Below are 26,100 nucleotides of genomic sequence, written 5' to 3' on the forward strand. Positions count from 1 at the left end.
TGATGCAAGCCTAAAGAAGGCCTTAAAAAACTGAAAGGTTCTCAGAAAAATTTATTTCCATAAATTAAAAACACACACAAAAGAAACAGTAAAATTTTAGATTCACACAATATTGAATAGAAACAAAATGCCAAAAGCATGATGGAGGCTAATGGCACAAGCATACAAATTCTCATTGAGCTATTTGTTAGCTTGATAGGATCATATAGACTTTTAATCCACAGTTACCATCCATATTCTAGAAGAGCACCTGGAACATAACATACTGAAGGCCCACCACAAATTAAATACATTAAATGAGAACTGCCTGCAGAAAGTCATACCCAGCAAGCATCAAAACTCAAATGTATGCAGCCACAAGACCAGCCAGGCAAATGCTGTAACATACACTAAGTAACCTTAGCTGCTCCAGTTGTAGCATGATGAAAAAAAAAATTTGTTTTTGGAAGTGATCTTCCTGCCTCCCATAATCAACAAATTTAGCAAAGCGCTGCCTGGCTCTGCAAAATTTATTTCTAAGAGACAGTACATGACAAAAGCTTTGCAACTCTTCTCAAGCTGCTCTAGTCATATTTCTGTGAGCAGTATATTCAATGACTTCAAAAACCCTCACTGGAGTGGGCTCACTTTATGAAAAGGCAACTGTACATATCCTTCAGCTGGGGATGTATGCAAGATCCCCAAAGATCTATCCTCTATACTTTCTTATTTCAAGTATCTGAGATAGAAGCAGCTCAGAATGGCAAATACTTTTGCACAGTCATCACTCCCAGTGTACGAGCAGTAGCCACAAGGAACAAGGCTGTTCCACAAGTGCTGTAAACAGGAACAGAGGTGGGAAAGGAAAAAAGCAAAATTGCACAAGCGTGACAGACATCTATATGCTGAAGCAGGGGAAGTGATGCTTTGTCTCAATGAGCTTATGTCTCTATCATCATTACAAATACTAACCCAAAACAGAATAACGCTGTATATTTGTGTTTCCCCAAACTAAGGTCTGGGACAAGCTAGGCAACTGCAACATAATTTTTTAACTCCTCCAATTAATTGTAAACAAGAGAGAATTGGGTGTTTTCTTTGCTCTGCTCTCTCTGCTGTAGCTGTTAAAAAGAAAGCTAAGAAATGTTATTTCAAAGCAATCGGAAACAAGACAGAGCAGGGAAGCAGACAAAAAAAAGCCCCCACCCACCCAAACCCAAAAGAACCCCACAACCTAAAGGAAAACCCAACACATTCCATGTTTCAAAGCACATTGTTGCCTGGACTCCAGTTTCATCCCTTCCCACCCATACCCTTGTTTCCTTAAAAGCCCCTGTAAGGTTACAGCTCAATTGTGTCACAGCACTAGAAGCCTCCTGTGTTAATAGAAGGTGAATCAATGCTGTGTAACAATCCCATTCTATAGCATAAAACCATAAAAATATATATATATCTCACTTTTGCTACAGCTTCCAACCAGTCAATAATTGGGCTAATAAACCAGTATAGGGAAAGTTTCAATCATTTTTTAAAAGGCAGACAACCTTTGCTTTTTAGGGATTTCTTTTTATAAAAATAAAGAGTATCAATTAAAATGTTCTATAGCAGCTCAAATAGGTTAACCAGACCTTGCTGCTGAAATATTATGTCAATATGTTCAAAGTTTGTCTGCCTTGTTATTTTACTGTCAAAACCCAAACACGACTATTTTAAGTGTGCACTCCTCCCTTTTCTTCAGTCTTCCTGATTAAAGATAACTAGCCTCCAAAACAGGAATGTAAACTTCTAGGAATCCCAGCAAATAATCTGGGAGCAAAACAAGCCCAGATTACATTTCTTTCAAGATTCAGGCACACACAGTGTATGTAATAATCCTCTCCCATTCCTCTACTTTCAAAGCTCTGGAATTCAATAGATTGCTTGTTATTTTTAGTTTTCTGTTTGGTCAGTAACAGAAGTGGCAGAGCAACAGAAAATAATGAAGGTATTTTCAGTCCTGCATTTATTGGAAGTTTATTAAAAATACCCACCCACTAGATATTTGCTCATTTTGAAGGTAAATAGAAACTCTATTATATGGGTAGGTAAGAAAGTGCAAGTTTCAAGTGACAAGTGAAAGAAATAACAGACTAATTAAATTTGAGCATCCCAGCAATGACAGCTTTGCCTGAATAACTTCTATAGGCACTAAAGGACAGAAATTACCTGAACTGCAGCTAGCATTCATTTTTAATTATGCTTCAAGTAAATTTAACAACCCAAAAGGGAGCTCTCTTCCCTCAAAAGGTATAGCTAAGAAATTGCCCAGTGCTGCATCAGATAATTACATTACATAATGAAAAAAAAGATAATTCCACATGCTATGAGGCTTTTTGTACAACACTAGCTATTATGTACAACAGTGCTGTACAGAGTGTATTTGATTCTAAGCTACATGAATTTTAAATCTAAAATGGTAAGAAAATAATTTTTTTCCATCTTAAGGGTATTTTTGTCGGTGTTAAAATCAAGTTGATTTTTTTAATGGAATTCAAATAACTTAAAAATGAGTCTTAAGATTTTGCTGGTGTTTCCTGCATGCAACAGCTCAGCTCAATTAAACAAAGACCTCTACCTGCATATCCTGCAGCTTAAAATCCTCCTGGGCTTCTCCTCTGGAGAAGAGGTTGGCATCAGACAAGTAGGTAAAAACTATTATTTGGGAAAAATTAGTACTGAGCATAACTTTTTCTTAAAATATTACCTTTTTTTGAGCTCAATCATGTTAAAAGGTGTCCTCATGCAGCAAATAAAGAAACATATACAAAGTGCAAGTTATTTAATGTCTAGTTAATGTAGGGCTTCTGCTGCCCAAAGCCAGGAAGGGCACAGAAACTCAGAGGGAACCTTCTAAGTTAACAGAAGGAAGAAACAATTGAAAGTAAACCTAGATAGCTACTTTTAATTATTAAAAAGTTAGTGGTGTATCAAGAATGTGTTTGCTAGAGTTCATCTTTATCAAACACCATATCTCTTCTGTCAGGTTATTCAAAACAGCCACTACAGTAACAACAGCAGACTCAAATGTGCAAACAATCTGGAGTACAGAGTTCTAGCATCACTGAAGGTGCACTACTTCCTCCTTTACACTCCTACTCTACCCCAAAAAGATGTTTAAACATAATTAAACATTAGCAGTAATTTCCAGAGGCTGGGGAAAGAATGGTACATTGTATGTGGCTGTGTCACACTCAAACAGGAACCTAAATAATCCCTCCAACAGCATTAAAAAAAACCACCAACAACAAAAAATAGCACCTTAAAGAGGGCCACAGCCAAAAACTGATGACTGGATGTTAGGACAGACTGGTAGAGTAATGTATGAAGAAGTCAGTAGATTTCTCCCAACAGGAATAAAATACCGAAGGAGCTGATTGGACCATTTTCAGCTAAACGGCTCCCTCAGATGCTAGAGGCCTGCTCCTGCTCAGCCTCCTTTGCAAAAAAGGCTTCAAGGTCCATTAGCTTCTGACTCAAAAGAGTATCTAATTCCACACTCTGCAGTGCAGCTTTTTTTGCTCGGGTGAAACTACCCACTGCTTTGATTTTGCCTCGTGTCTTCCTTTTCCGGGGAAGAGTAAAGTCCTGAAACTCCAGAATCCGCTTTCTCTTCTGCTGGCTGACAGAGATCAAGTGTCCATTTCTCTCCTTGGGCTCTTCAAAGATTGTTTCCAAGCTCCTGGTAAAAGCAAAGGACAGACGCCTGAATACTCAAGAAGGAGTTAACCAACTTACAAGGACAGGCAGACTGGTGGATTTTGTAACCCAAGTAAAAAGACTTTTAAGTCTTACAGTTTTATAGTCCCTTCACACCTCTTGTAATGTATCCCTATCCACAGCTTGCACCTCCTACAACTGCACATTACTGATAGCTACATAATTTGACATTGGTGCATAGACATTTAGGTTAAATCTCATTATATCTGTATTTCAGTTCAAAAGCACAATTATAGTCTTGATTTTATAGAATAGATTTAAACATTGAAAAACGTAGCAGTCTTGATAATCATGCTATACTTGATGACAGGCAGTTATTCTCAGTGTTTTAAAGACTATTTTGTTGCCTTTGAATTTTGAAAAAGTACTGTACTTGCATGGAAGCTGGAATGAATGAGTAGGTGAAAAAAAAATACGAATCCATACTTAAAACACCTGCAAATTCTTAGTTCACATTTTATTTCACTGCTTTCCACCCAAAAGTAAAAGACATTATTTTTTAATTAACCTTCTTAAACTAATTTAAAAAAAACCACCACCATTTATCTCCCTCTTAGCTTACAGACACCTTTAAGCAGAGAGTGAGAGAGAGGAGATTAAGTAACTTAAATTTATCTTAGTTTTCTCATTAGGAAGCAGAACCAACCTGGATGGAGGAGGGGACTTATAGTTCTTGTTTGTGTAAATTTCTTCTAAACTGAAGTCTTTCTTCTTAAGCCTGAAAAAGTAATGAAGAAATCAATCAAGAAACAAGTATTACAAAACCACCTCTCTTCACAGATTTACAAGAAAGAAGTATGGTTTGTGTTCTATGCCTAAATGCTAACTTATTATGCTTTAACTAATTCGGAATAGGGAGGAATGAAAAATGAGGTCCTTAAGTACCTAATTTCATACAGTGTTTTTAAAAGGTCTGGGTCAAGACTTGGCATTTCTGCAGAGGTCAATATTCCTTCTAGTGTTCTATGATGTTTTGAAATAATGATGCTCAAAAGAAGGAGGGAAATCTCTTCACAAGGCACTTTTTTGTGGAAGGTATGAAAAGACTTACAATTTAGCTGATTAAAATTTCACCTCTGGAGACTGATTCTAAAAGTTACTTATTGACACGTAATTAGCAAGCTGATCTCTGAAGAAATGCATTCCTTTGTCAAAGCTGGAACTTCTGTTTAAGACAGAAGTGAAGAAATTACTAGATGACTGACTGGAAAAGCTTTATCAGGATCTGGCACTGTGATTACCCCAGTTACGCTGAACTAATGTTTCCCTAAGATCATATACCACAAAGAATGAAGGGACTGTGAAGAACTCCAACATAATTTGCATCAACAAAACTTCCTAACAGATCACTTCATCTCACTGCGCATTGTAGAATGACTTATTTTCAACATATGTTTATTGATATGAACTTCTTTCTTCTTTAGAAAATAATTCCATTGCAACTTAGTTTTTCACATTTTGCCTAAAACCTAGTCAGTAGTTCATATCCCATAGTTCTTTATTTATCCTTTCTCACTTGAAAAAAGTTATTTTCAAAGACTACTTTCTTTCTTCAGTCTTTTGATACAGCTGTATCAATCTTTTCTTATACAGGAAGCAAACATCAGACATCACTCAACTGGGAGTGTACAAAATAGCAGTGGTAAGGGAAGCATTTACTGAACTGATTCCATTATTATGCAGGAAGTGTAAGCAACAGGAAGTAGAAGGAGTCCATTTAAAAGATACTGCTCACCTTTTTGGTTTGGGTAGTCCCATTGGAGTAAGGTTAGGGTCCGGCTTAGGAACAGTTTTCCTGATTCGGATCTGTGAGACTTTCTTTGGTCTCTTTTCTGGCTCAGTCTGAAGAAAGAAAAAAGCAAAAGATAAAAAGTTATAACTGAGAAAACAATGACCACACCAGTCAACAGAATTCCCTTTCATGTTGAGTATACATTATTTATAGAAAAAACATTCCCTTTGTTTTGCCACCTTCTTTCTGCTTGAATAAAAGCAAGCAGTAGCACAGACTAGGACACGCAGCCTGTTTTCTCTCCTCGTCTTTAACAGTTACTAGATAATATTCAGCAGCAGCAACTTCAAGTTCTGGGGAACTAAGAGTGTCAAATATCTAAAAACTAAAATGAACTCACTTTTTTCAGTTCTGTGTCATCTTGGGATCTAAGACAGGCAAGAATAGAAGCATCAGCTTTATCAAGGGCATGAACCTGGAGCTCAGATGCTGAAAGCCTGGGGGGAGACGGCAATGATTCTGGAAGTGAGCAGGACTTTGGTAACGGAAGAGGGAATGAAGCTTCCAGACTGTAACAGAAAAGAAGGGAATATATGTAGATTAATACCCAATTTATGCTGCAACAGCACTCCGTGCTCTCAGGTGAGGTTCCTAAATTGCAACATGGGCACAAAAAGCAATGCAATTCACAGAAATTGTTCAAGTGAGTGAACTCTTCCTCTGATACATACATACAGCCAAAAACTGCTGCAGCCCACACTGATACTGAAACAAATGAAACACTGGCAGTGATTTGAACATTTAATTTTAAACCACTCTTTTCCTTTTCATATAAACAGTTTACAGCTCTGTTTAGTAACTGCTGATAAAAAGTGATTAATCCTCTTTTCTGCCAAAGAATTTCTTTGACACAACTATTAATTGTACTTTTTGTTTACAGATAAATTTAAAAAATAGCTTTTATATCTGCCATCCTGACACCGAAAAAGAATAGAAGGAAGTTTCAGCACCTAATGTCCAGTCGCTCAGACAGAAAGAATATACATCCAAGTAAGGAAACAAACTTCTAATTTCATATATTCGTTTCAGAAGAGGTGGCACAACATGGTTGAAAGTAACAGAAATGTTCTGTGCAATGATCTACAAGGTGTTTGCATTAATGCCCCTCCACACTTCTCCATTACATGATCCAATCAGTTTACTTCACTAACTTTTTAATCAGAAAGCTATTCTTGGAGTGAACTGCCAAAAGCTGAAAGCCAAAATGACATAAGCAATGTTTTTCTGAGAAAGCTCATGATCCCACAACTCAGAATATATATAAAAGTCCAAGAGACTCACCATATCTCATGACCTGCAGTCTGTAGTGCTTCCATACTCTGTATAGGTAAGTGCGGTAACATGGCATAACTGGTTCAAAAGAAGAATGAAAAAAACACGACAAAACAAAACAAGACAGAAATTAGGTCTACACTATAAAAAGACGAGGGAAAAATTATTAGTATAAACTGGACTGTAAGCAAAACAATGCCAATATCAGGAATGAGAATGAAAGACTAAAACGATACAAAAGCAAGCCACATCTGCCATTTATTCCACTGATGGCTTGTTAGGGAAATAGGCCTACTTTCACTTAAAAATGTTAGTGATGAGAAAAGGAGATAAAAGTACACAAAGAGGGAGACAGTATTAGTCTGAAAGTTGTAATTATTTCTATGAAAGTCTATATTCCTCATTCAAACCCACCAGTTTTTAAAATTAAAGTAACCAAAAACCTTGAAGGATTAGCCTACTAAATAAAAAAGTGCATTGTGGCAACAGTAACTAGGAAGGATTTCCAGAAGATTAACTCCCTGTTGTCTCAAACTCCAACAATCTTAAATTAATATTCTTAATTGATTGGAACCACCAAAGACATTTCCATAATGGTGGTAATTACCAGAATTCTATGGCATAAGTCAGCACAGCAGCTCTAAGTCCTTTTAATATGAAGCTTTATTATTGTGCCCACGCTATTAATAGCAGAGCAAAAAAAAAAAAATCAGTTGGCACAGCTTTTATTACATTGGACAGCAGATCTTGTACTTGCTGTTCTCCCAAACTAACTGTTCTGAAGCAAAGAAGTTAACAGCCAGACTGGAATGCTACAAAATAAATGAAAACGAACCAGGCTGGCAGCACAGGTAAGTCAGGAGGTCAGAAAGACCCACTTATTGTGATTGTCATTTAGTATCAACACTGTAACATTTTCTTTCTCTCAGTATTCCACTCACTATCCCAACACTACTGGGATCTGTATAAATAGTGCATCAGAGTCCTCCATGCTAGAGGCAGAGTTTGCTGTTTTATGCAACAATAACAATAAAATTACAGGGAGGGAAAAAAGCCACTTTATAAATTTTGAATCCAAATGAGTATTAATTAAAAAAGGATTTAACTTAAAGAATACTTTATTACTGGCAGTGGAAGCGACATAACATGATTTTTAGGCAGGAGAACTGCTCCAGTTCCTTGTATCCTGTTTATTAAAAACACTAACTATGAAAGAAATAATTTAAAGTGGACAAATCTCTTCCAGAAGAAAATGGCCTGCAGAGAACTTGGAGCTACTTTTTAATTTTTCTGATATTTAACTATCTTAAAACAGGCAAAGATTTTTGTCATACTGGGAGCTGAAAATGCTTTTATACTGCACCACATACTTCTTGTATTCTTATATTTATATACAAAACATTTATTTCATATAAGATTTCTTTTTGAGTACACATGAATTTAAGAGAGATTTACTGAATTATCCTCTTTTCACCATTCCTGTTAATACCTTTAAAGAATGTTAGTTTATGAGAACAGGCTGTCAATCTTCAGCAAAATGGAATCTAAAATGGTGTTAAATATTATGCTAGGTTTTGTTCTTTATGTTGATTTACAGCTTAACCTTTAATACTAATTTTTGCTTAACCGTTTTAGGAATATAATTTATTTGCTGCACTTCTTTAAATTTCTGCAAACATTCTCTTCAACTCACTGCATGCTGCAATAACTTTCCTTTAAAGAAAACCTGAGTGGGGCTGAAGAATTAAGGGTCCCTCATATATATTTTTAAGTTATTTCAGAGAAAAAATTAGTTTTAGGCTATTTTTACTTTGGGTTATTTTTCACTTGAAATAATAAGGTTAGATTTCTCTTCTCTTTCTTTGGGATAAAGATCATTCATAGCAAAACATTTCATTTTCAAATTACCCTTTACATGAAGGAATTAAATCCTCTTACACTTTAGTTAACTAGATATGCTGTAACAAGCTGCCTAGGAGTCTGTAAACTCAAATAGGGGAGAAAACACGACAGCTTAAGTCAGCTCTGATCTCCCCAGTCCAACATTCCTCAACAATACAAAATAATAAATTCACCTCATATGCAGAAATAAGTTTTAGAAATTACGGTGCTTGTTTTGTTTTTAAAAGAATGGCAGCACTGTCTTATTTTTAAGTTTAGTGTTGGTACGATTACTTCCAGAGTACTAATTTGTACACTAGGAAATTCAGCCTGATATATTGACTCATATGGAATGAAGAATGCAGGTCCAATAAAATGCACTGTGAAGTTGTCTCTATGCCATTATTCAAGTTCATTCTTTCAGTGCAGAGTGCAGATGACTCCCAGAATGGAGTTGTACTTGCACAAGCTCACTCCCACCTCTGGTAGCCATTAGAATTTAAACTAACAAGTCAAAAACTTTTAGGTATGTTATTTATACAAAGCAAAATGCAGCATTAGTTATCTAGCAAGATTTTTGGTTATACATATGTCAAGCTATGACATAAGATTAGCCAAATTCAATGGTTCTCTAGAGACTGCCATATTAAACAAAACAATTAATCAAATGGACTTTTCTACGGTGCTTGTGAGCCTGTACTGTCCAGGAATTTCAAGACTATAAAATCAGAGACTGAACTGCTGCATGTCACTGAGGCATAAAGAGCACAATCTTTGCTCAAGAGTGTTCAAAAATCCTGTAACAGAGCTAGGAACCTCTTCTCTCATTCTGTTTCTTAGTAAAAAGATCTCAAATGCTGATAAGCAAGGTTAAATTAAATAAGCAGAATAGATTTCAGTCCTCTTCCCACACTAACAAAAATGACACACACCCCACACACAAATTCATTACCAACCTGAACTAGAGCTACACTTGCTTACGCCAACAATACATCAGGCACATAATATCAAAAGGCATAGCACACATAAAGAGGTTCAAATTAGCATAGAACAATTGAGGAATACAATTAAAAATTTAACTGAATGCCACCCCCCGCCCCTTAGGATTCTTCCTAATCTGATACTGAAGATTTTACGGTGGTTCCAAGTGGCACTTGTGGCTCAGACCTCTGAAAAAAACTTTCCTACCTCAGAAATCCAGTTGTTCTGCAGTCACTCTGAATAGACCTAATGAAGTAGCTCACCTTTCTGCATTATATATTCTGATGCATGGTGTGTATATTTTGCAAGGGAGAAGAAAATAGAGTTAGCCATTCTGCCAAAACAGGATAGTATTAAAGAAGAGAAGGCAAATATATTTAAATTCAGCTAACAGACTGTTCCGAAGGGAAGAATCTTCCATGTTGAGCCATTTTTGGAGCAGAATGTGTAGAGCATTCCCTGTGAAACAGGGACCCTCAAACGCAAGCTGCAATTACCCTCTCCCTCCCAGAAAGAAGTACATACACACCCTATACATGTTTAATCTCAGAAATAAGTTGATGGGTTTTACCTGTTCTCGATGCCCACGCCTGGCTGCCACTTGCAGTGATTGGAATGGAGAGGAGTGATTTCGGAGAGACAGGCAGAAGGACCATGCTGACTCCATATGGATAGTACCCTGCCCAATGAGTATGGCAAGGAAGAGACGAGGTCATCTGATACAGAAGTTGGATACCTTGCCCCTTTCAAACCCTGTGTGAATTGTGATATAAATAGTCTCTGGATGGTAGGAATATGGCTGCTTAAGTTTCTTTTTCTTGTCCAAATCCTGTAACATCCAGGGGAAGAAAGTGCTAACACTGTGTGAAGGCCAAGCATGGAGCAAGCTCCTCTTCTTTCAGCTATGGCATTTCTTCCATGGTCAGGATGAAGGGCAACAGCCCTTGGAGTTGTTACAGAGAGAGAATGCAACTCATTATTTAGACTGGAATCTTCCTTAAAAGCTCTTGTATTCGAACAGCTCTGAGACAGGAGAAAAGAGAAAGTCAATTTTGAAGGTGGTGCTGGCATTTCTCGCAAAACTAGTTTGTGAGGTACAGAGTGCTGGGATGTAATCCCTGTGAGGTCTGTCACAGGACTGGATTCCAATTTTATGTGAACAGAAATTGGGAAAACTGGGGTATCCAAGAAAGACGTTGGAGGCTTGTGGCTCAAGCCTGAAGAAAGTATTTTGGTAGATTCTACAGGATAAAGTGCCAAAGACTGAAAGCTGAACATCTTGGTGCACCAACTGTCAGCCCAGCATGATTGTAAGTTCCTGTTAATGCAAGAAAAGGCTTCCAATAGATTTTTAGATCTACGTTGGCTGTACCTCTCACTCGCTGGAAGAATTTCAGAAGAATATGGCAGAGGTTCTAAGTTATGGATGCTTTTGGCAGGTGCCAGGAGTTTGCTAGCCATTGCAGACAGCTTGCTCAACAATGCTGGTTCTTTGGTACATTTTCTAAATTTCAAGCTGTTCAACAAACTGCACCTCTCGGCCCTCTGCCTCGGCATATGCATGAATCTCATGGCTGTTTCCATTTCCATTGTCGATGATTTACAAGGTATGTACAAAGATTTGAGAAGTGTGTTTTCCTGCTTAGGCAATATTTCTGGGGGAACCTCAAAAAAAAGTGAACTATTTTTTTTTCTTATGGTTTTTAGCTGATATGATGTGGAAACTTTCTTGCATGCCCTTGCAGGCTGTCTTTTTAGTGGAAGAGATCCTCTTAGTTTATTTAAAGTTCCAAAGGCACCAGGGCTTCCAACATACCCTAAATTAAGGTTCAGGTTTTCCATTTCTGAATCCCGAGTCTTCAAAAACTGTGAACTAATAATATCTGTGGTAATCTTTGGCCTTCTAACCTCTTGTAAAGTGCTACATAGTTTATTTTCACTGCTTTTGACAGCAAACATCTCCTCTGAAGGACCTTCAAACTCCTTATTTCTTGATGTCACCAATTCATTTGAAGAGCTGCATATGAGTTCAAAACTGTGCAACATACTTGGTTGCAGTGTGATTTTTGCTTTCCCTTGATATTCTGACTTCTGTTCCTGCTGTGCCTTGTCTGACAGATGTACTTCCATCTTCTCATACTCCTTCTTTCGCTTAAGTACCTGACATGTCTCTATTTGGTCAAGTCTCTCTGAAGATAAAGCCACATTTGCCTTGCAAACTGAATGAGTCGGTATAGTGTCCTGGCCTTCTGTAATCTCCTTTACATTTTCTTGACTCTGTGCATTTAATTTGTAAGGCACACATACTTCACTGCAAACCACACAGTTTGGGAATGGTTCTTTGCAACTGTTTGATAGTATTCTCGTATGTGGATAAAATGTGGGTGTTGTATTATACTGCAATTCTGGTGAGGTTTCTGCATCAGACACACCTTCAGCTTGACCATCATGCACAGTTTCTGAAAGTAGACTGGTACCCGCTAAGTTTGTGAGCTTTGTATCATGTTTTCTTTCTTTTGAAAGATTATATAAATTAGATCTTGTGATTTTTTCCAAAACATTTCCAAAATTCTCAGCACTGTGAGGGTCAATTTTGCTACCAGACTCTTTGGAATCTTGTAACAAGGCCCATTGACAATCTTCTCCATCAAGACAAGAATCTACAGGTGACTTTTTTCTAGGGGCTACTTCTCTTCCCATCTTCTCTTGCACATATGTGTTCTTAAACTTCTCTCCACAGTGAGTACTTTTTGTTGCAGTTACATCCATGTCTTTTACAGTTACCATGCTATGCCCCTCATCTCTCAGACTTTCTTTGCTGTGTGCACAAACTCTTGAGCTTTTTGCACCATTCAAAAAGCTAGCTGCCATTTCATTCTCTGCAGATGGAATCTTAGTATTGCTGTTTTTTCTCTTAACAGACACTGTTACAGAAAGAGGTTTTGTCACTGAAGAATCTTTATTTAAAACTTTGGCTGAAGATGAATCACAATTATCTATTTGTGTATTCTCAGATGACACACATAGCTTTTCTTTCTCAGGCTGACAGATTCCCAGGTTCAGAGCTGATGGTGTTTCTGAATCCGCCTGAGTCTCATTGAAGGAATCCTGGATGTCAATCAACTTTCCAAAATGGGATGGACCAATACCCTTTTGAGCATCAGTTTCTTTACCAGGCTCAAATGTTAACTGTGGGCAAGAGTTATTTAAGGTAGATTTTATTCTCAGACTTTTTTTGTTTTCCGTCTCTGAAAGCACATTCATATTTTCTGGCTTGCATGACAGACTCCCATGAATTGATGAGAAGGGCAAAAATTGGGCACTAACTATGTTTTTCTGGTCCTCCACCAACCACTTCGTTGGCAAAGATTGTTGCATTTTGTTCCCTGCAAGCTCTAGCTCTTCTTGCTCTTTTGCACATTTGATAAAGCAAGCATGCTGTACCCAATGTGATTTGCTATCAGAAAAGCTTTCTTTGAGAATTCCTTTATCTCCTCTTTCACATCCATTCTCCTGTTCTTTTAATTTGATTGCCTTCTCTTCAGTTAGATCACTGATGAAACCTGATCCTGAACAGTCTTCATTTCTCACACAACTGAAAGAGTCCAAATTCATTACATTCCCTTTTAGAGTTCCTGGAAAACTGTCTTGTTGTGCATATTTACAAACTAATGGAGGCAGGTCATTACTTGTTTTTAACAGCATCTCTTCACTTTGACTGCAGCCAATTGGTATTTTGGTTTCTTCCACAGAACTAGCTGTAGTTTGTAAGCCAGTGTTTGGTTGGTTGTTTAAACTTTCTAAATGTTGCTTGCTGCCTGGATCTGGGCCATCAAACTCACTCTGACATGCAAGACACTGATCTTCCATTGGACAAAGGATCTTTTCTGTTTGGCTAGCATGTCGTGCTTGAATATTCATGTTGTTGAGTAATGGACATGTATCACAGATCAAAGTGCTACGTAACTCAGAGGGATTAGCTGTGAGTGATGACACTGCTTTCTTCTCATAAGTGTCTAACTCTCTCTTCTTTGGGCCTAATGGACAGCTGCAAAATCCAGAATTATGAACACAGGTTTTTTTGTTCAAATATCTGCCTAATAGCTGTTCACTAGACTCATTTCTCCGATTGCCGCTCACCTTATTTCTCCAATTGCCTTTAGGAGCCTTTGGAGAACCCACAGTTCTTATTTTATCAAATTCATCTGTCTGAAGAGCACACATGCTGGTATGTTCTTTTGCCTCATCTCCGTCACAATCAACTTCACTGCCATCTGGTATTCCACAAATATTAAATTGTTTCACAACCTCCATATTCTTATTTGAAATCTCATCACTTACTGAGGTAGCAATACATTTCTCTGCAGTATAAGCTGAGCAAAACATGTTTTTTGCTGTGGAAATGTCATTTATCTCATGCAGATCTACACCTCTGTTGCCCCAGTCATCTTCACAAGGAAGAGATCCACAAAGCAAAGAGGAACGGGCTTCTGGGCAGATGATTGACTTTTTACTATTATATGCACCTGAAACTTCTCCTTCCAAATCATCATTTTCTTCAATCTTCTTATCAACCTCAATGTTAGAAGAATGACTGTTCGGGAAAACATAATCTATACATGAACTCCCTAATAAAACACAGGAAGTACTGGCAGCTGTACACTGGTCTTGATTATTACAATTCCACGTTCCACCATGTTCACTTTCTAAACCAGAGACCACACTCTCTGTCTCTCCCACTGAAGACTTCGTGTTCTTCTGGAAAATTTTGCTTGTCATATTAGGATTATCGAAAGTCCTGGAACTTACTGAAGACTTGAATTTGTCTTTACGAAGCACAATTTCAGCAACTTGTTCCCCTGCTATTCCAGAAGCACCAACTGATTTTTTTCCAGAGAGATTATTCCAACCCTTGTCCCTGTTTGAAACCTCAGCAGCAGTACAAGGAGGACACTCGTGTTGATGAAGTTCTCTTGAGTTTTGTGCAACAGGAGGTAGAGTTACATTTAGCATATAAATCAAATTAGTTTTGCTAGTGGACAAACTATCATTACTATTAGCTTCTGTAGTTTCAGCTAAACTGCCAGCCAACTCTTCTGATGTATTACTTTTAGACTCCTTTTCAAGCAGTTGTGCCTCAGATGAATCTTTTTCTAGCTTGGTACTAAGATCCAGACAGCTATGGCTACTGGGAGGAGAAATTTTCCTGGAGGTATTATAAAAACATGTGTCTGTCTGTCCAATTTCATGGGAAGCAATGTTGGCTGTTTCCATCAATAGACTGTTTTCTTTTACATCATCCTTGCATAGATCACTGACAGAGAACTGCCACTGGTCCTTTTTCAACTTAACACCTTCTGATGGGACCATTTTAAATTTTTCTTTTGACAACTCCTCGGGTGATGAAACAACAGAACTAAAAACTGAAGAATGACAATGCTCAGAATTAGCACCCTCTTGAGCTTCAGGCCAGCTACAAACTTCAACGTTATCTCCCACTGCAATTTTTCTCCGGACTTCAGCAGCCTCTTCAAATTCAGAGATGTATGATTTACTTATACTAGCACTTACTTCCCTGTGATCAATTTTAGTGCTAGATAATCCTTTGCTCCTTACCACTAAGATCTGCTCTACTGGTATGGATGTGGAGGTTCGATTTTCTACAAACCCAGTTCCATGATCATAATGAGTCTGACTTTCAGTGTTTTTGGGAAGATGCTTTTCAGGTGTTTCATTCAGAATTCCATGGGCTGCAGTACTATTTTCTAGTGGTGTGTTTCTAAAGTCCAGGTAACTGATGCTTTTCAGAACCGAACATAAGCCTTCAGAACTTTTTGTGGAGAGTGTTCTACAGCTTTCTACTGATGACAATCTATGTGGTTCATTATGTTTAGGTACAGGACCAGTACAGAAGTCACGAGCATTGTTTTCTTCATCCCGCTGACAAGTCTGGCAATTAGCAAGTGATGTACTCAATTCATTAACAGGATTTTGTCTGGGTAATTTTTCTCCTCTAGTCTCCGAAAGAGATACAACATTACCCCCTGTTCTCAATGGCATGGCACTAAGGGCTTTCAACCCATTATATTCATTTGTTTCTTGTGTATGATCTGTGGCTGATTCAACATTTGTGACTTTTAAAGGCTCTAAAAAATCTAACATGCTGGTTTCCAAAACCCCAGCTCTGGCCATGACTGAGTCTACATCTGGGCATTCGTTGCTCTCAGGTGGAAGACCTTTACTCACTCTGTCATTCCTGTATCCTGCTTTACTAAATATCCTAGTCCCATCAGACTTCATACCTTGTACTTCGTCAGTGAGCTTTGGCAGACTTTCAGCTGTCACCTGAACATTTGCTTGGTCTTCTTCTGCAAGAGAAAAAAAATAAAGCAAATCAGAACCATATACTAAATGTAGAAGGCATTCAGCTTACTAAGTTCCTTTTAGTATTGTACACAATATTAAGTATAGTGTTGGTCACTACAACGTTTTTAAGTGAGAACTGATGCTTACTGATTCTAGTACAAACCTTTAGGAGAAAAAACACCTCACACCCCCAAACCTAAGGTAAAAAATGCAATTGTTTCCAAAACAAACATTCCCCACAAGCAGCAGGCATCCAAAGACCTGCATTTTTCAGATTCCTCTAGTATCGAGCTAAGTGCTATGCAGGTCTATGAGTCAATACATATGAAGTCATGGTCAATATCATAATCACAGAATCATAGAATGGTTTGAGCTGGAAGGGATCTTAAGATCATCTAGTTCCACTCCCATTGCCATGGGCAGGGACGCCTTCCAAATGATGCTTATTTGTAACATCAAAGCTCAACGTAGCCAAGTACTTTATCTGCTCTATCCTAAAAATATAGCTGTGCATTGAGCGACCATGTCCATTTCTTCTTCCTTGAAGGCATCTTTGGCAGTAAGTCTTCCATAGGAACACAAGGCACATCTCATTCTGTCCAAAAAGTTATGATTATTAATAAAATCACAAAGAAGGTGCCAATTCAAAAAATTAGTTACTGTAAATATCTTCCTATTCAAAACTTCACAGGAAACATATGTGCTCAGACTTCTACAGATCTCTTTCATATTTTCTACTAAGGTCTAAGACTAGACAGCATTCTTTGACTAAGTACAAGTTTTCGTTATGAAGGAACGGAGAGAGAACGAAAATATTAGATGCAGGCAAAGTGACCATAGTATTCAGAGCTAGAAGATTATGGATCATAACGAAATCAATAACTAGTTTTGTTGTCCTCTTCCTTTGGATTCTGCACTTTTAACTTTTTTAAGCATCAGAAAATGAATGAGTCATAATTTTCACATCTTTGCTATTACTGGTCTCATATAATCCAGCTTTGAAACAAAAGGAAATGCAAAACATCTGCTATTAAAATCAATGCCTGCTTTGGGGTAAATAAGTATTTGAATTAAATAATTAAAACATGTCTTGTACATGAAAGGTCTTCAGGAAAGTACACATGCTATCAAGAAAAAGCAGAGGATTAATTTTTCATATTGTTCTAGCTATGCAAGGTAATAGTTTCTACTGTGAAGCAAAACAAATTAGCTATGCCACAATCACTATCAATTCTGAATCAATGAAAAGCCATCTGGGAGAGAAGCAGGGAGCAGACAGGGGTGAACAACTAAAATACGCACCTCTGTTCTTCAGAGATCCTGCTATTTCAGTGCAACCAGTTCTCAAAGACTTCACCTCATGCTGGTTTAAGTGAGGGTCCTCCTGAAACAAGACAGAAATATCAGTGGACATTCATCGATTTTCTGAAACATTTAGCATGTTTCAGGGACTGTACATGCTCAACTAGGTTAGTTCTGAATAAGAAAACAACCAAGATGCCTCAGAACATATCAGCCCTTGCCCAGAGACAGCCTTGTATTGTGAGTGGTTCACACAAGCACTTGTCATTCCTCTCTGATCATATCGATCACTGTGATCTTACTATTAAACAATGATGCATCCAGAAGAGATTTGTATCTAGCAGCAATGAAGTCTTGCGATGCAAGCAGCTAAAATTTAAGTGGCTTAAAATGCAAATTGTCGCAAATTTGAATCAGAAGAGTAATCCACTCTCCCAGTTTCTCTCACATCTCCAAACCATTACTGTATACCTCTGGCAAGATGCATGCATTTTCTAATCTTTACTGGAACTTGTCTTCTACCATTCCTTCCCTTGGCTCAAAACCACAAACCCACCAACAGATGACCTAGGACTACTTGCAAAGAAGTCTCCAGTCAAACAAAACAAGACCTCACGACCAAACTACCTGCATTTTGAAATACGTTGAAGTTCACCTTGGAAAACCAAATTAATATGTAAAAATAATAAACTTTATTTTCACAAATTTTTGAACAAATCAGGTATCAAAACGCAGAGGTAAAACCACAAGGTATTTTAGTATTATACAGCATCCAGTAATTACTGTAAAACACCTTATCAGGTATTTCCTGGCTGGTATGTGTTCAGTCACAGTACTTTTTTTCTCCCCTATGTTCTTTACATGTGTGTGAAAACTATTTACAAACTAAAGACAATTGATCAAGAAAGGCACTAAAAATCTCATTTTTTAAATAGAGAGTTTTGTGACTTTATTTTTAAGTAGAGTATTCTTTGGCACATTTTTCAGCAGCCTTTACCTAAACATAACATTTTTATCATCAATGTTTGCTAGAAACGACAGGGAAAAAAAAAGCCATGACCATGTGAGTTTCTTGTTTTGAAAGAGGAAACAGCGATTTCCTCTCCAATTACAAACAATAATTCTAAAAATTAAGAATAATCTTTCTTTTTAGATTAAAACCAGAAATACTAAACTGGAACCACTGTAGAATTATAAAACTATTACCTGAAATAACTATTTATTTTTATATTTATTGACTGAAATAACTATTATTTAGTTGTTACTACCTTGACTGGGCATGACGGTACCAGAATACGCTGTACCCACAAACATGGATACTAGGCAAGGAGCTTTTAAAGTTGATTCTCTTCTTTTTAGTCACCAGTCAGTTTTGTCCCTCATTGTCACTTACCTGTCTCACACCATTTCAACAGTATTTAAGAAAGTGAAAGCTTGATATTTTAAAATACTGCAGGTCTACTGAAGTAAATCTGATTTTTCACTGGACCTGTGATAATCTAAATAATGACACACATGCCAGAAGACACAAATAATGAACAGGAAACCACACGGACAAAGTTCTCTGCTGAGTCACTCAAACCCTAAAGTCAAAATAACATATAGGGAGGAACTTTTGCATTTGCTTACTTGTTTTGACCAACTTTCCCCCGGAGTTGGAGCACAGCACTCAGCATGACACTCCTCAGCACATCGTGCCTCTTTGTTTTCTTTCTGGTATCCATCACCAGAGCAGTCTAGTATCCTAAAGTTTCTTTTTTTGTTTTTTTCATCCTCTTCAAGGTCTGCAGCCTTTAGTAATTTTTCAGTAAGCAATTCTGCTGGCCCATGCGGGATCCCCTTCAGCCTTTCAGCCAAGTCCTCCGTCTTCTGACAAAACTTTTCTACTCCAGAAGTCCTATGATGCTCAGCTGACTGACTGTCACTTTGTGCCAGCACAGGTGTCAACACATCCGATTTTGCATCTAATCCAACATTAGGCTCCGACACAGCCATAAATTCAGTGGAGATGCCCTCTGGCAGTCCAGTGTACAATTCCTTTGTCAAAGCAGACACAGAAGAATCAAGAAGAGGTTCCACCCCAGATGATAGCATCAGGGCAGCTGAAGGTCGGTTGTCCTGAGCTTTTCACAGTTTAACCTGAAAAAAAAACAGCCAACAATGTTAAACCATCATACGTAAGGGTAAACTCTAGATTAAAAAAGCTTCATTCTTCAAGATTCAATCATGTATGTTTAAGAAAGATACTTCTTTCTTAATTTCTTTAAGAAAGAAGCTCAGAAACATTTGAGTATCTAACGAAATGCTTTGTTAACAAAGTAAGAAAGTATGGACAAATACATGTTCCCAAGCCTTGCCTTCACATTCAAATGTCTCCCTGCAGACACAACCTCATCTTCCGGAAAACCTGAAAAGACTGAAAGGTAAATGGCTGAGGCTGGTATCAGCCATCCTACTCCTTGGCTAAAACGAAAGGATTACTTGTTTTCTTGCAATTTTCAAACCGAAGCATTATGTTTTCCTGCCATTTTCTTCAGTTTCTAACCTTTGGAAAAAGAACCCCGAGTTTTTTTCCTTTGCCTCCTGCCCCGAGAGAACCCTTCGCAGAGACGGGGCACCACACGCGGCCCCCTCCCACCGGCACGCTGTGCCCGCACGGCAGCCCCGCCGCTCCCCGGGACACAGGCGCTGCCGGCACCACGGCCGGCCTCCCCGCTCCTGAGGACACACCGGCACCGGCCGCGGGCTAAGCCGGACTTTCACAGGAGCACCGGTTCCTCGGTCAGCGCGGACCTCGCTGCTCCCGAGGCAGAGCCCAGCGACTGCACCTGCGGCCGCCCTCGGGACACCGCCGCCCTCCCCGCGGTGCCGGCCGGCTGCCCAGGGCCGGGCCCGCCTTTGTTCCCCGCAGCGCGGCCGGGCTCGGCCCCGCGCCCTGCCCCAGCTGCCCAGGCAGGGCCCCCCGCACCGCCACCCCGCGCAGCGGCGACACCTGCCGCGCCCGCCGCCGCCGAGTCACACCCTCGCCAAGGCAGCGCCCCGGGGCAGCCCGCCGCTCTCGGTAAGTACGCGACCCCCGCCGCGTCCCCCGGTGCCGGCAGAGCGCGCGCTCGGCCCCGCAAGCCGCCCGACGCGCCCGGGCAGGGCCGGGCCAAGCCCCACCGCAACCGCTCGCCCCTCGCTCCCCTGGGAGTACCACTGCCCACACAACCGGCGGCACAGCCCCGCCCCCACCCCTCGCAGTCCGACAGCGGCAGCGCCCCACTCCCATTACCTCAGCGGCAGCGGCCGCCAGCCCCGCTCTTCCCACACCGCCGCCCGCCCCCCCGTCCGCCCCCTACCCAGTCACATCACTTCCTCATCCGGGCGCGCCGCCGGCCGTTGATATGGCTCCGCCCCCCCGCTGGGCCCGCCCCTTCGCGGGGGCCCTTCCCGCCGTGCGGGGGCGGGGGGCCAGCCTGGCCCCTCCCACCCATCTCGTTTGGGGGCGGGACGTGACGTGCACGTGCTGGCCCGGCGGCCCCGGATGCGGAAGTGGCGAGCACTGCCCCGGGGCCTCGTCGGGACTGTGCCGCCGCGGCCGGCCGCCGGCAGGGGACACGATAGTGGGAGGTCAGGGACCCGTGGCTGCGGGACGGGTGGGGCTGTGGCTGGGCTTGTGGCGGGGCCGGCCCGGCCCGGGCCGCGGAGGCCTCCGCGCTCCCTCCGCGCCCGGGCTGCGCGGGGTCCCCGCTCCCCTTCCCGCGGGCCCGGGTCGCCTCGTTCTTCTAGCTCACGTTATTGTCCGTAGCGGGGCTGAGGGCCAGCGTGAGGCGGCTGGGGGCGCCTGGGGCCGACTCCTTTAGCTGGTCTCCGCGGGGCGCCTCCCGCCGGCACACGCCGCGGCCCCGTGCCGGCTTCTTCCCAGCCGGTTCATTGCGACAAACTTGGGACGTACGGCGTCTTCCCGCTGTGCCTTTGTAGTTCGGTGATTGAATCGACTTTCTGAAAAGCACATCCGCAAGCTTAATACTTCAGTCTATTTGAAAGGCGTAATTTCAAGTTCTTCTGTGTTTTGGTTTGCTGTAATGCTAGTTATAAATAGAAGAGCTTATATTTTAACCTAATAACGTGGCTATAGTCTTATGAAGAAAATTTTACTCCTCCACTTTAAATTCCATGTCTAAAAAGAGTAAATTATAAAAGAAAATGTTCTCCTTTGAAATATGCTTTATTTTCAGTGAGAGTGGCAGGAAGGAAAAAATGCAGTGGCTGATACAGTTAAATTAGTGCAAAGCAGTGCCTCAGACATAAGTGTTTGCTTAACTGTGTAAGTCCATAGCGCTGCGCTGAGTACAGCTCTGCTGCCTTGGTGTAAAGTCATCCGGTTGTGGATTCCAGCATCTTTGAAAAAAGACACGTGATAGAGATAGAATGGCAAAACCAGAGGATATAATTGGCAGCAGGCATAAGTCTGGGTATTAATCTTAATGCATTTAATACAAGGTTCAGAATTTATCCTTAAAGTATAAAAGAGGTGATTTTAGGGAGCGGTATGAGCTCTCTGACAGGAGTGCTGGTACTGGTAGAAGAGGTTGTTACTAAACTCCTGGTCTGATGTTTATTGAATGTTGTAAGGTGCCTGCCTTTCAGGTGTGGCATTCTTGGCTATGTGGTGGTACAACATTCTGTGTTCACACACAGAGTATAAAGAATGGTTTTGTAATGACAGGAGATCTGTGTTTGCTTTCATTTCTATCTTAGATACGCAAGATGTCTTCAACCATTTTTACTCAGAGCAGCTGAGAAGAACTGAAATTGAAGATGAGAACTAACAAAGTGTACAAGCTCGTCATACATAAGAAGGGTTTTGGAGGCAGTGGTCAGTATCTCCTGGTTCATAATAGTGAGACCAGCACTCTTTTACTTAATTGAAAGCAATTAGCTGATTTATTGCTCTCTTTAACAAAACAGTGAAGATGGAGCTTTGACATAGCAAGCAGTAGTACCAGCCAGAGTTTGGAAAGCTCTCTTTCAATAGCAAGATACAGCAGAATAAAATTGCGTTTGTTGGAGCAGAACGAGATTGCACCTATAAAATAAAATTGCTTTGTTCTACCTCTTCCCCTTTTGTTGCGTCACTTTTCTTTTAGCTTTGTATTTCAGTCACCCTGATAAGTGACAGACGTGTCAATGACTTGTGACTGTGTAGCCGTGTTTCTGTGTACTAAGAACAGCATAATTTATTTGATTGCTCCCTACTTCTAGACTTTGGGCATGTTAATAAATCTTACTACATTTCTATAGCTATGTACTTTCCTGCTGGTGTTTGTTATATGAAAAATAGAAAAGATGATTCTGCATGCCTCATTAAGGCATGTTCTTTTGCTGAACAGATCTTTTGTGAAAGTTCTATGATTTGAAAGAAAAGGTTTTGCCCACAAGAGTGGCCAGACTGAAGTGGCTGGATAGGAGCACTGTTGTGTAGTGAATATAATGCATTGCTGGCATGTTAATCCTGGACTCTCTCTTTTTATGTAGAGTAAGCTATTGCATGCGAACATCCAAGCATCTGTCTTAGGTGTATATCTGTTCATTGCAGTTTTCCTCATTCATTTATGTTTTGCAGATGATGAACTAGTCGTGAATCCTAAAGTATTTCTTCACATCAAGCTGGGAGATGTTGTAGAAATTGCACATCCCAATGATGAATACAGGTATATTCTCTTTTTGCCTGTAAAAAGAGAAGGGACATGTTCATGTGCAGCGGCTTCTAGAATGAGAGGCTCTTAGAGCTGATACAACTTGGCTTCAGGATACTGCCATGGGTTTTTTCTGCCTGAAGAGAAGTAAAGGGGATAATTACAGCAGGAGTTCTTCCCTTAAAGGTTATGGAATTCTTTGTGTTTGGTGTTAGTTTGCTGAGCTTTTATAGAGCAGATGGTACCTGAATATAGACTTTTCAATGTCTTTATACTCTTTGTAGAACTGCTGCTACCTAATGATTATTCTTCTATCCTATAGTATACCCTAGGCAAAATCAAAACTTTGTGTTAAGCTATAAAACCCATAAATCTTCTTGTATGAAGCTGTTCATACTGTAGCCCATATTTGAAAAGTAGCAGTATACTTGTAGGAGGTTCTGAGACGTTTCTGTGTGACTGACTTTCCCATTCAGAGTATCATTTTTACCTGAAGATAAATAGGTGCAAAGAACAAGACAGAGTGACAGGCATAGAGGGATGATGCATGAAGCTTTCTAGAAAATATAATAGTCTTTCTCTTTAGCTTATGCCATGCTCTATATTAATAAATAGTTTTGAAAGTGTAGTTTACCGGAGTAGACTGTGGGTATCTCAACTTGTCTACCTTTTTTCTTTTTTGCGTGCTAGTCCCCTGCTTCTACAAGTGAAGTCACTTAAGGAAGATCTGCAGAAAGGTATAACTCCAGACTCATAGTATGCCTAATAAAATCATAGACAAAGATTATATGATTGGGCTGTACCTGTGATCGACTAATGCATATATTTTAACGCTGTACAAAAAAACAATCAATGCTTTGTCCACTTAGGAATGGAAGGATTATAATTTTATCAGTAAATGAATAGTCAATTTTAAATCTCCTTTTGGTTGAGTAACGTGGATATGGTTTAAACAAAATTGGCTTTTCAGCCTTGAATGTTTGTTTCTGCATCCTCTGACTAGTTGTATATATTTTCTTCTTGCAGGAATTAATTCAGCATAAACTTTTGGTTTGTCATGCCTGCTTTGAATTTAATGACTTAAATTGGGCCAAAGCTGAAAGAAGCTGTTGTCTTTTGCTGATACCTTAAGTGTTTCATGACAGTCTTACTGTGTCGCTTTTGTGCTTGTAAACCACTTGAAACCTTTTGGGGGCGTTCACTTCTCTTGTCGTATCTCGGTTTTCGGCAGAAACTATAAGTGTGGATCAGACAGTTGCACAAGTGTTTCGACTGCGGCCATACCAGGATGTCCACGTGAATGTTGTTGACCCAAAGGTGTGTGGCTTTGCAACTTTTTTCCATTTGTCCCTTCACTTGGCTCAAATCAGAGCCCTCTGAATTTCAGTCTATAGTAGTATTGGAAAAAAAGTTTTTTATTTTTTATTGAAAAGTATTTAGCCTTTTTTCCTAAGAAGATGAGGCTTGGGCAATTGAACTTTTTGTTTGTTCCTTGTCTCTTTCTTCTCTCCCTACCATCCCTGCTCTCTTTCTGAAGTCTATGGACCAGCTTCAGCACAGCTTGATAGAAATTTACAGAGATTTCAAATACCTTTAAATTCCAGAAATTCAGGATAATCAGGCAGAGTAAAGAGAAACAGTAAGTAGTCTAGTCAAAAGAAGAGCAGTGGCATGGATTTGCATTATCTGATGCCAGAGATCCTTGTAAGAGAGGCATCTCTTGTAAATGTCCCAACAATCAAAAGAGCTTCAGTCAGAGCTCACTTTCAGTACAAGACAAAAATCTATAGGAAATGAGGCTTCCTCAGTGTCCTGAACAATTGAAGTAATTTGTTTTACTTGTGCTTCCAATTTGCACTGAGACTTGTAGCACAGATTTAGTCCTTGGGCTTCTTCTGGTCATTGTGCACTGTCTTGCAGCTCACAGTAGTTCCAGGTACACACGCAACTTTGGCAGTTGCTCTGATGGGGCTTACCTTTCATTGTGCATCTGTTAGGACTATTGACTTGCTTTAGAACTGTGCTCCATGTAACATTTGGTTCCTACCAGAACAGATTGAAGTGTACTACTTATAAACAACCAGTCTAATCTAAGGACTGTTTTGCTTCCGTTTCCTAGGAGGTGACCTTGGACTTGGTGGAGCTGACCTTTAAAGATCAGTATATTGGGCGTGGGGATATGTGGCGACTGAAGAAAAGTTTGGTAAGGCCTCTACTGTCTTCATATGTAGGGTGAAGGAGATTACGTACCTTTTTCTTTCCTTGCTGTAAAAGAAATCAAGTGTTTTACAAAATAAACTAAGGATGAGACCAGTATCAGCAGCTCCTGAGAAACTTACACTAGAAGTGGTACATCAGAGCTGGAGAAATGGATGTAAATGTGTTGCAGAAAAAATTAATCAGTGAATTGGACAGACAAAACCAGTGAAAGTTCCTATGTGTTAGCTCTTTTCACTTGTCTGTTGCAGAGCTTCTGTAGGCTGAGATAGGAGTAGTAAATATTCTCAGCGATTTTCATGATTTTATGGGAGAAGTCAGGTGTTTGAGCATGAATGGATTTTTCTGTAAGTTGATCTGCTCACTCTGAGCCTACTGTTTTTTTTAACATCTGTAACTGTTCTTTCTTAGGTCAGCACATGTGCATATGTCACCCAAAAAGTTGAATTTGCAGGTATCAGGTCAGTGTCTCCTCTGCAGGCTTATTGTTACTTATGACTTCAGATTAATGAGTCCCAAGTATCCAATTGCAGAATGTTCTCTGAAAAATCCTTCATGTTTTATTGTTCTCTTACTCTTCTACAGATATCTGTCTGCACCATGACATGGGGGAAGGTTTCTTCTTTTGATTTGGGGTGGGAGAAACTAACAGCAGGACAGCCAGCCACACTCATTGCTTCTGATAAATGCCAAATATTTTTTCTTTTTCCTCTTGTAATATTTCCTTCCCTTCCCAAGATGTATAAGTAGTTCGAATGAGGGTTATAGCAGTTGCTGTTGAGATGACAAAGGGACAAGGAAACGTGCAGATGCAGAGGGAAACAACTCTTTGTCATCTTTTGAGTTAGAGATCAGGTTTTAACCAAATCAGCT

The 26,100-nt window shown here is 39.9% G+C and overlaps 2 protein-coding genes across 15 annotated transcripts in view; one reads left to right on the forward strand and one right to left on the reverse strand.

Moving 5' to 3' along the window:
- Positions 1–31: 31 nt before the first annotated feature.
- PRR14L (proline rich 14 like) lies at positions 32–20,663 on the reverse strand. Of its 4 annotated transcripts, none has more exons than XM_056330495.1 (9): positions 20,604–20,663; positions 18,959–19,468; positions 17,330–17,411; positions 10,233–16,029; positions 6,809–6,877; positions 5,868–6,036; positions 5,471–5,577; positions 4,382–4,453; positions 32–3,697 (listed from the first exon to the last, which is right to left on the reverse strand). In XM_056330495.1, the coding sequence occupies exons 2-9, from the start codon at positions 19,421–19,423 to the stop codon at positions 3,421–3,423; spliced, it is 7,038 nt and encodes a 2,345-aa protein (XP_056186470.1). In that variant the 5' UTR covers positions 19,424–19,468; positions 20,604–20,663; the 3' UTR covers positions 32–3,420. The 4 variants fall into 4 exon arrangements, 3 of the variants coding, with proteins under 3 accessions (XP_056186470.1, XP_056186493.1, XP_056186479.1); XM_056330518.1 differs by lacking the exon at positions 20,604–20,663 and having other exon boundaries at positions 10,233–15,084; positions 15,964–16,029; positions 18,959–20,278; XR_008820607.1 differs by lacking the exons at positions 32–3,697; positions 4,382–4,453; positions 5,471–5,577; positions 20,604–20,663 and adding an exon at positions 9,869–9,942 and having other exon boundaries at positions 5,971–6,036; positions 18,959–20,303.
- Positions 20,664–20,805: 142 nt separating this feature from the next.
- The window catches only part of DEPDC5 (DEP domain containing 5, GATOR1 subcomplex subunit), a 47,375-nt gene continuing 42,080 nt past the window's right edge, over positions 20,806–26,100 (forward strand). For all 11 annotated transcript variants that reach the window (XR_008821404.1, XM_056335537.1, XM_056335565.1 and 8 more), the window contains exons 1-7: positions 20,806–20,941; positions 22,073–22,190; positions 22,938–23,025; positions 23,701–23,747; positions 24,242–24,327; positions 25,130–25,213; positions 25,639–25,688. Coding sequence is in view for 10 of the 11 variants with exons in the window: in XM_056335537.1 (XP_056191512.1) it covers positions 22,133–22,190; positions 22,938–23,025; positions 23,701–23,747; positions 24,242–24,327; positions 25,130–25,213; positions 25,639–25,688 (413 nt within the window). In the remaining variant the exon portion in view is untranslated. The remainder of the gene's footprint in view (positions 20,942–22,072; positions 22,191–22,937; positions 23,026–23,700; positions 23,748–24,241; positions 24,328–25,129; positions 25,214–25,638; positions 25,689–26,100) is intronic.

This window comes from Falco biarmicus, chromosome 1, assembly GCF_023638135.1.
Source record: "Falco biarmicus isolate bFalBia1 chromosome 1, bFalBia1.pri, whole genome shotgun sequence".
NCBI classification, from domain to species: Eukaryota; Metazoa; Chordata; class Aves; order Falconiformes; family Falconidae; genus Falco; species Falco biarmicus.

Coding starts and splice junctions, on each gene's coding strand:
- PRR14L (XM_056330495.1), bottom strand. CDS start 19,423: ATGCTATCATCTGGGGTGGAACCTCTTCTTGATTCTTCTGTGTCTGCT. Junction 6,878..10,232: donor GGCGTGGGCATCGAGAACAG/GTAAAACCCATC, acceptor CTTTTGAACCAG/TTATGCCATGTTACCGCACT. Junction 3,698..4,381: donor AAGTCCCCTCCTCCATCCAG/GTTGGTTCTGCT, acceptor TGCTTTTACCAG/GAGCTTGGAAACAATCTTTG.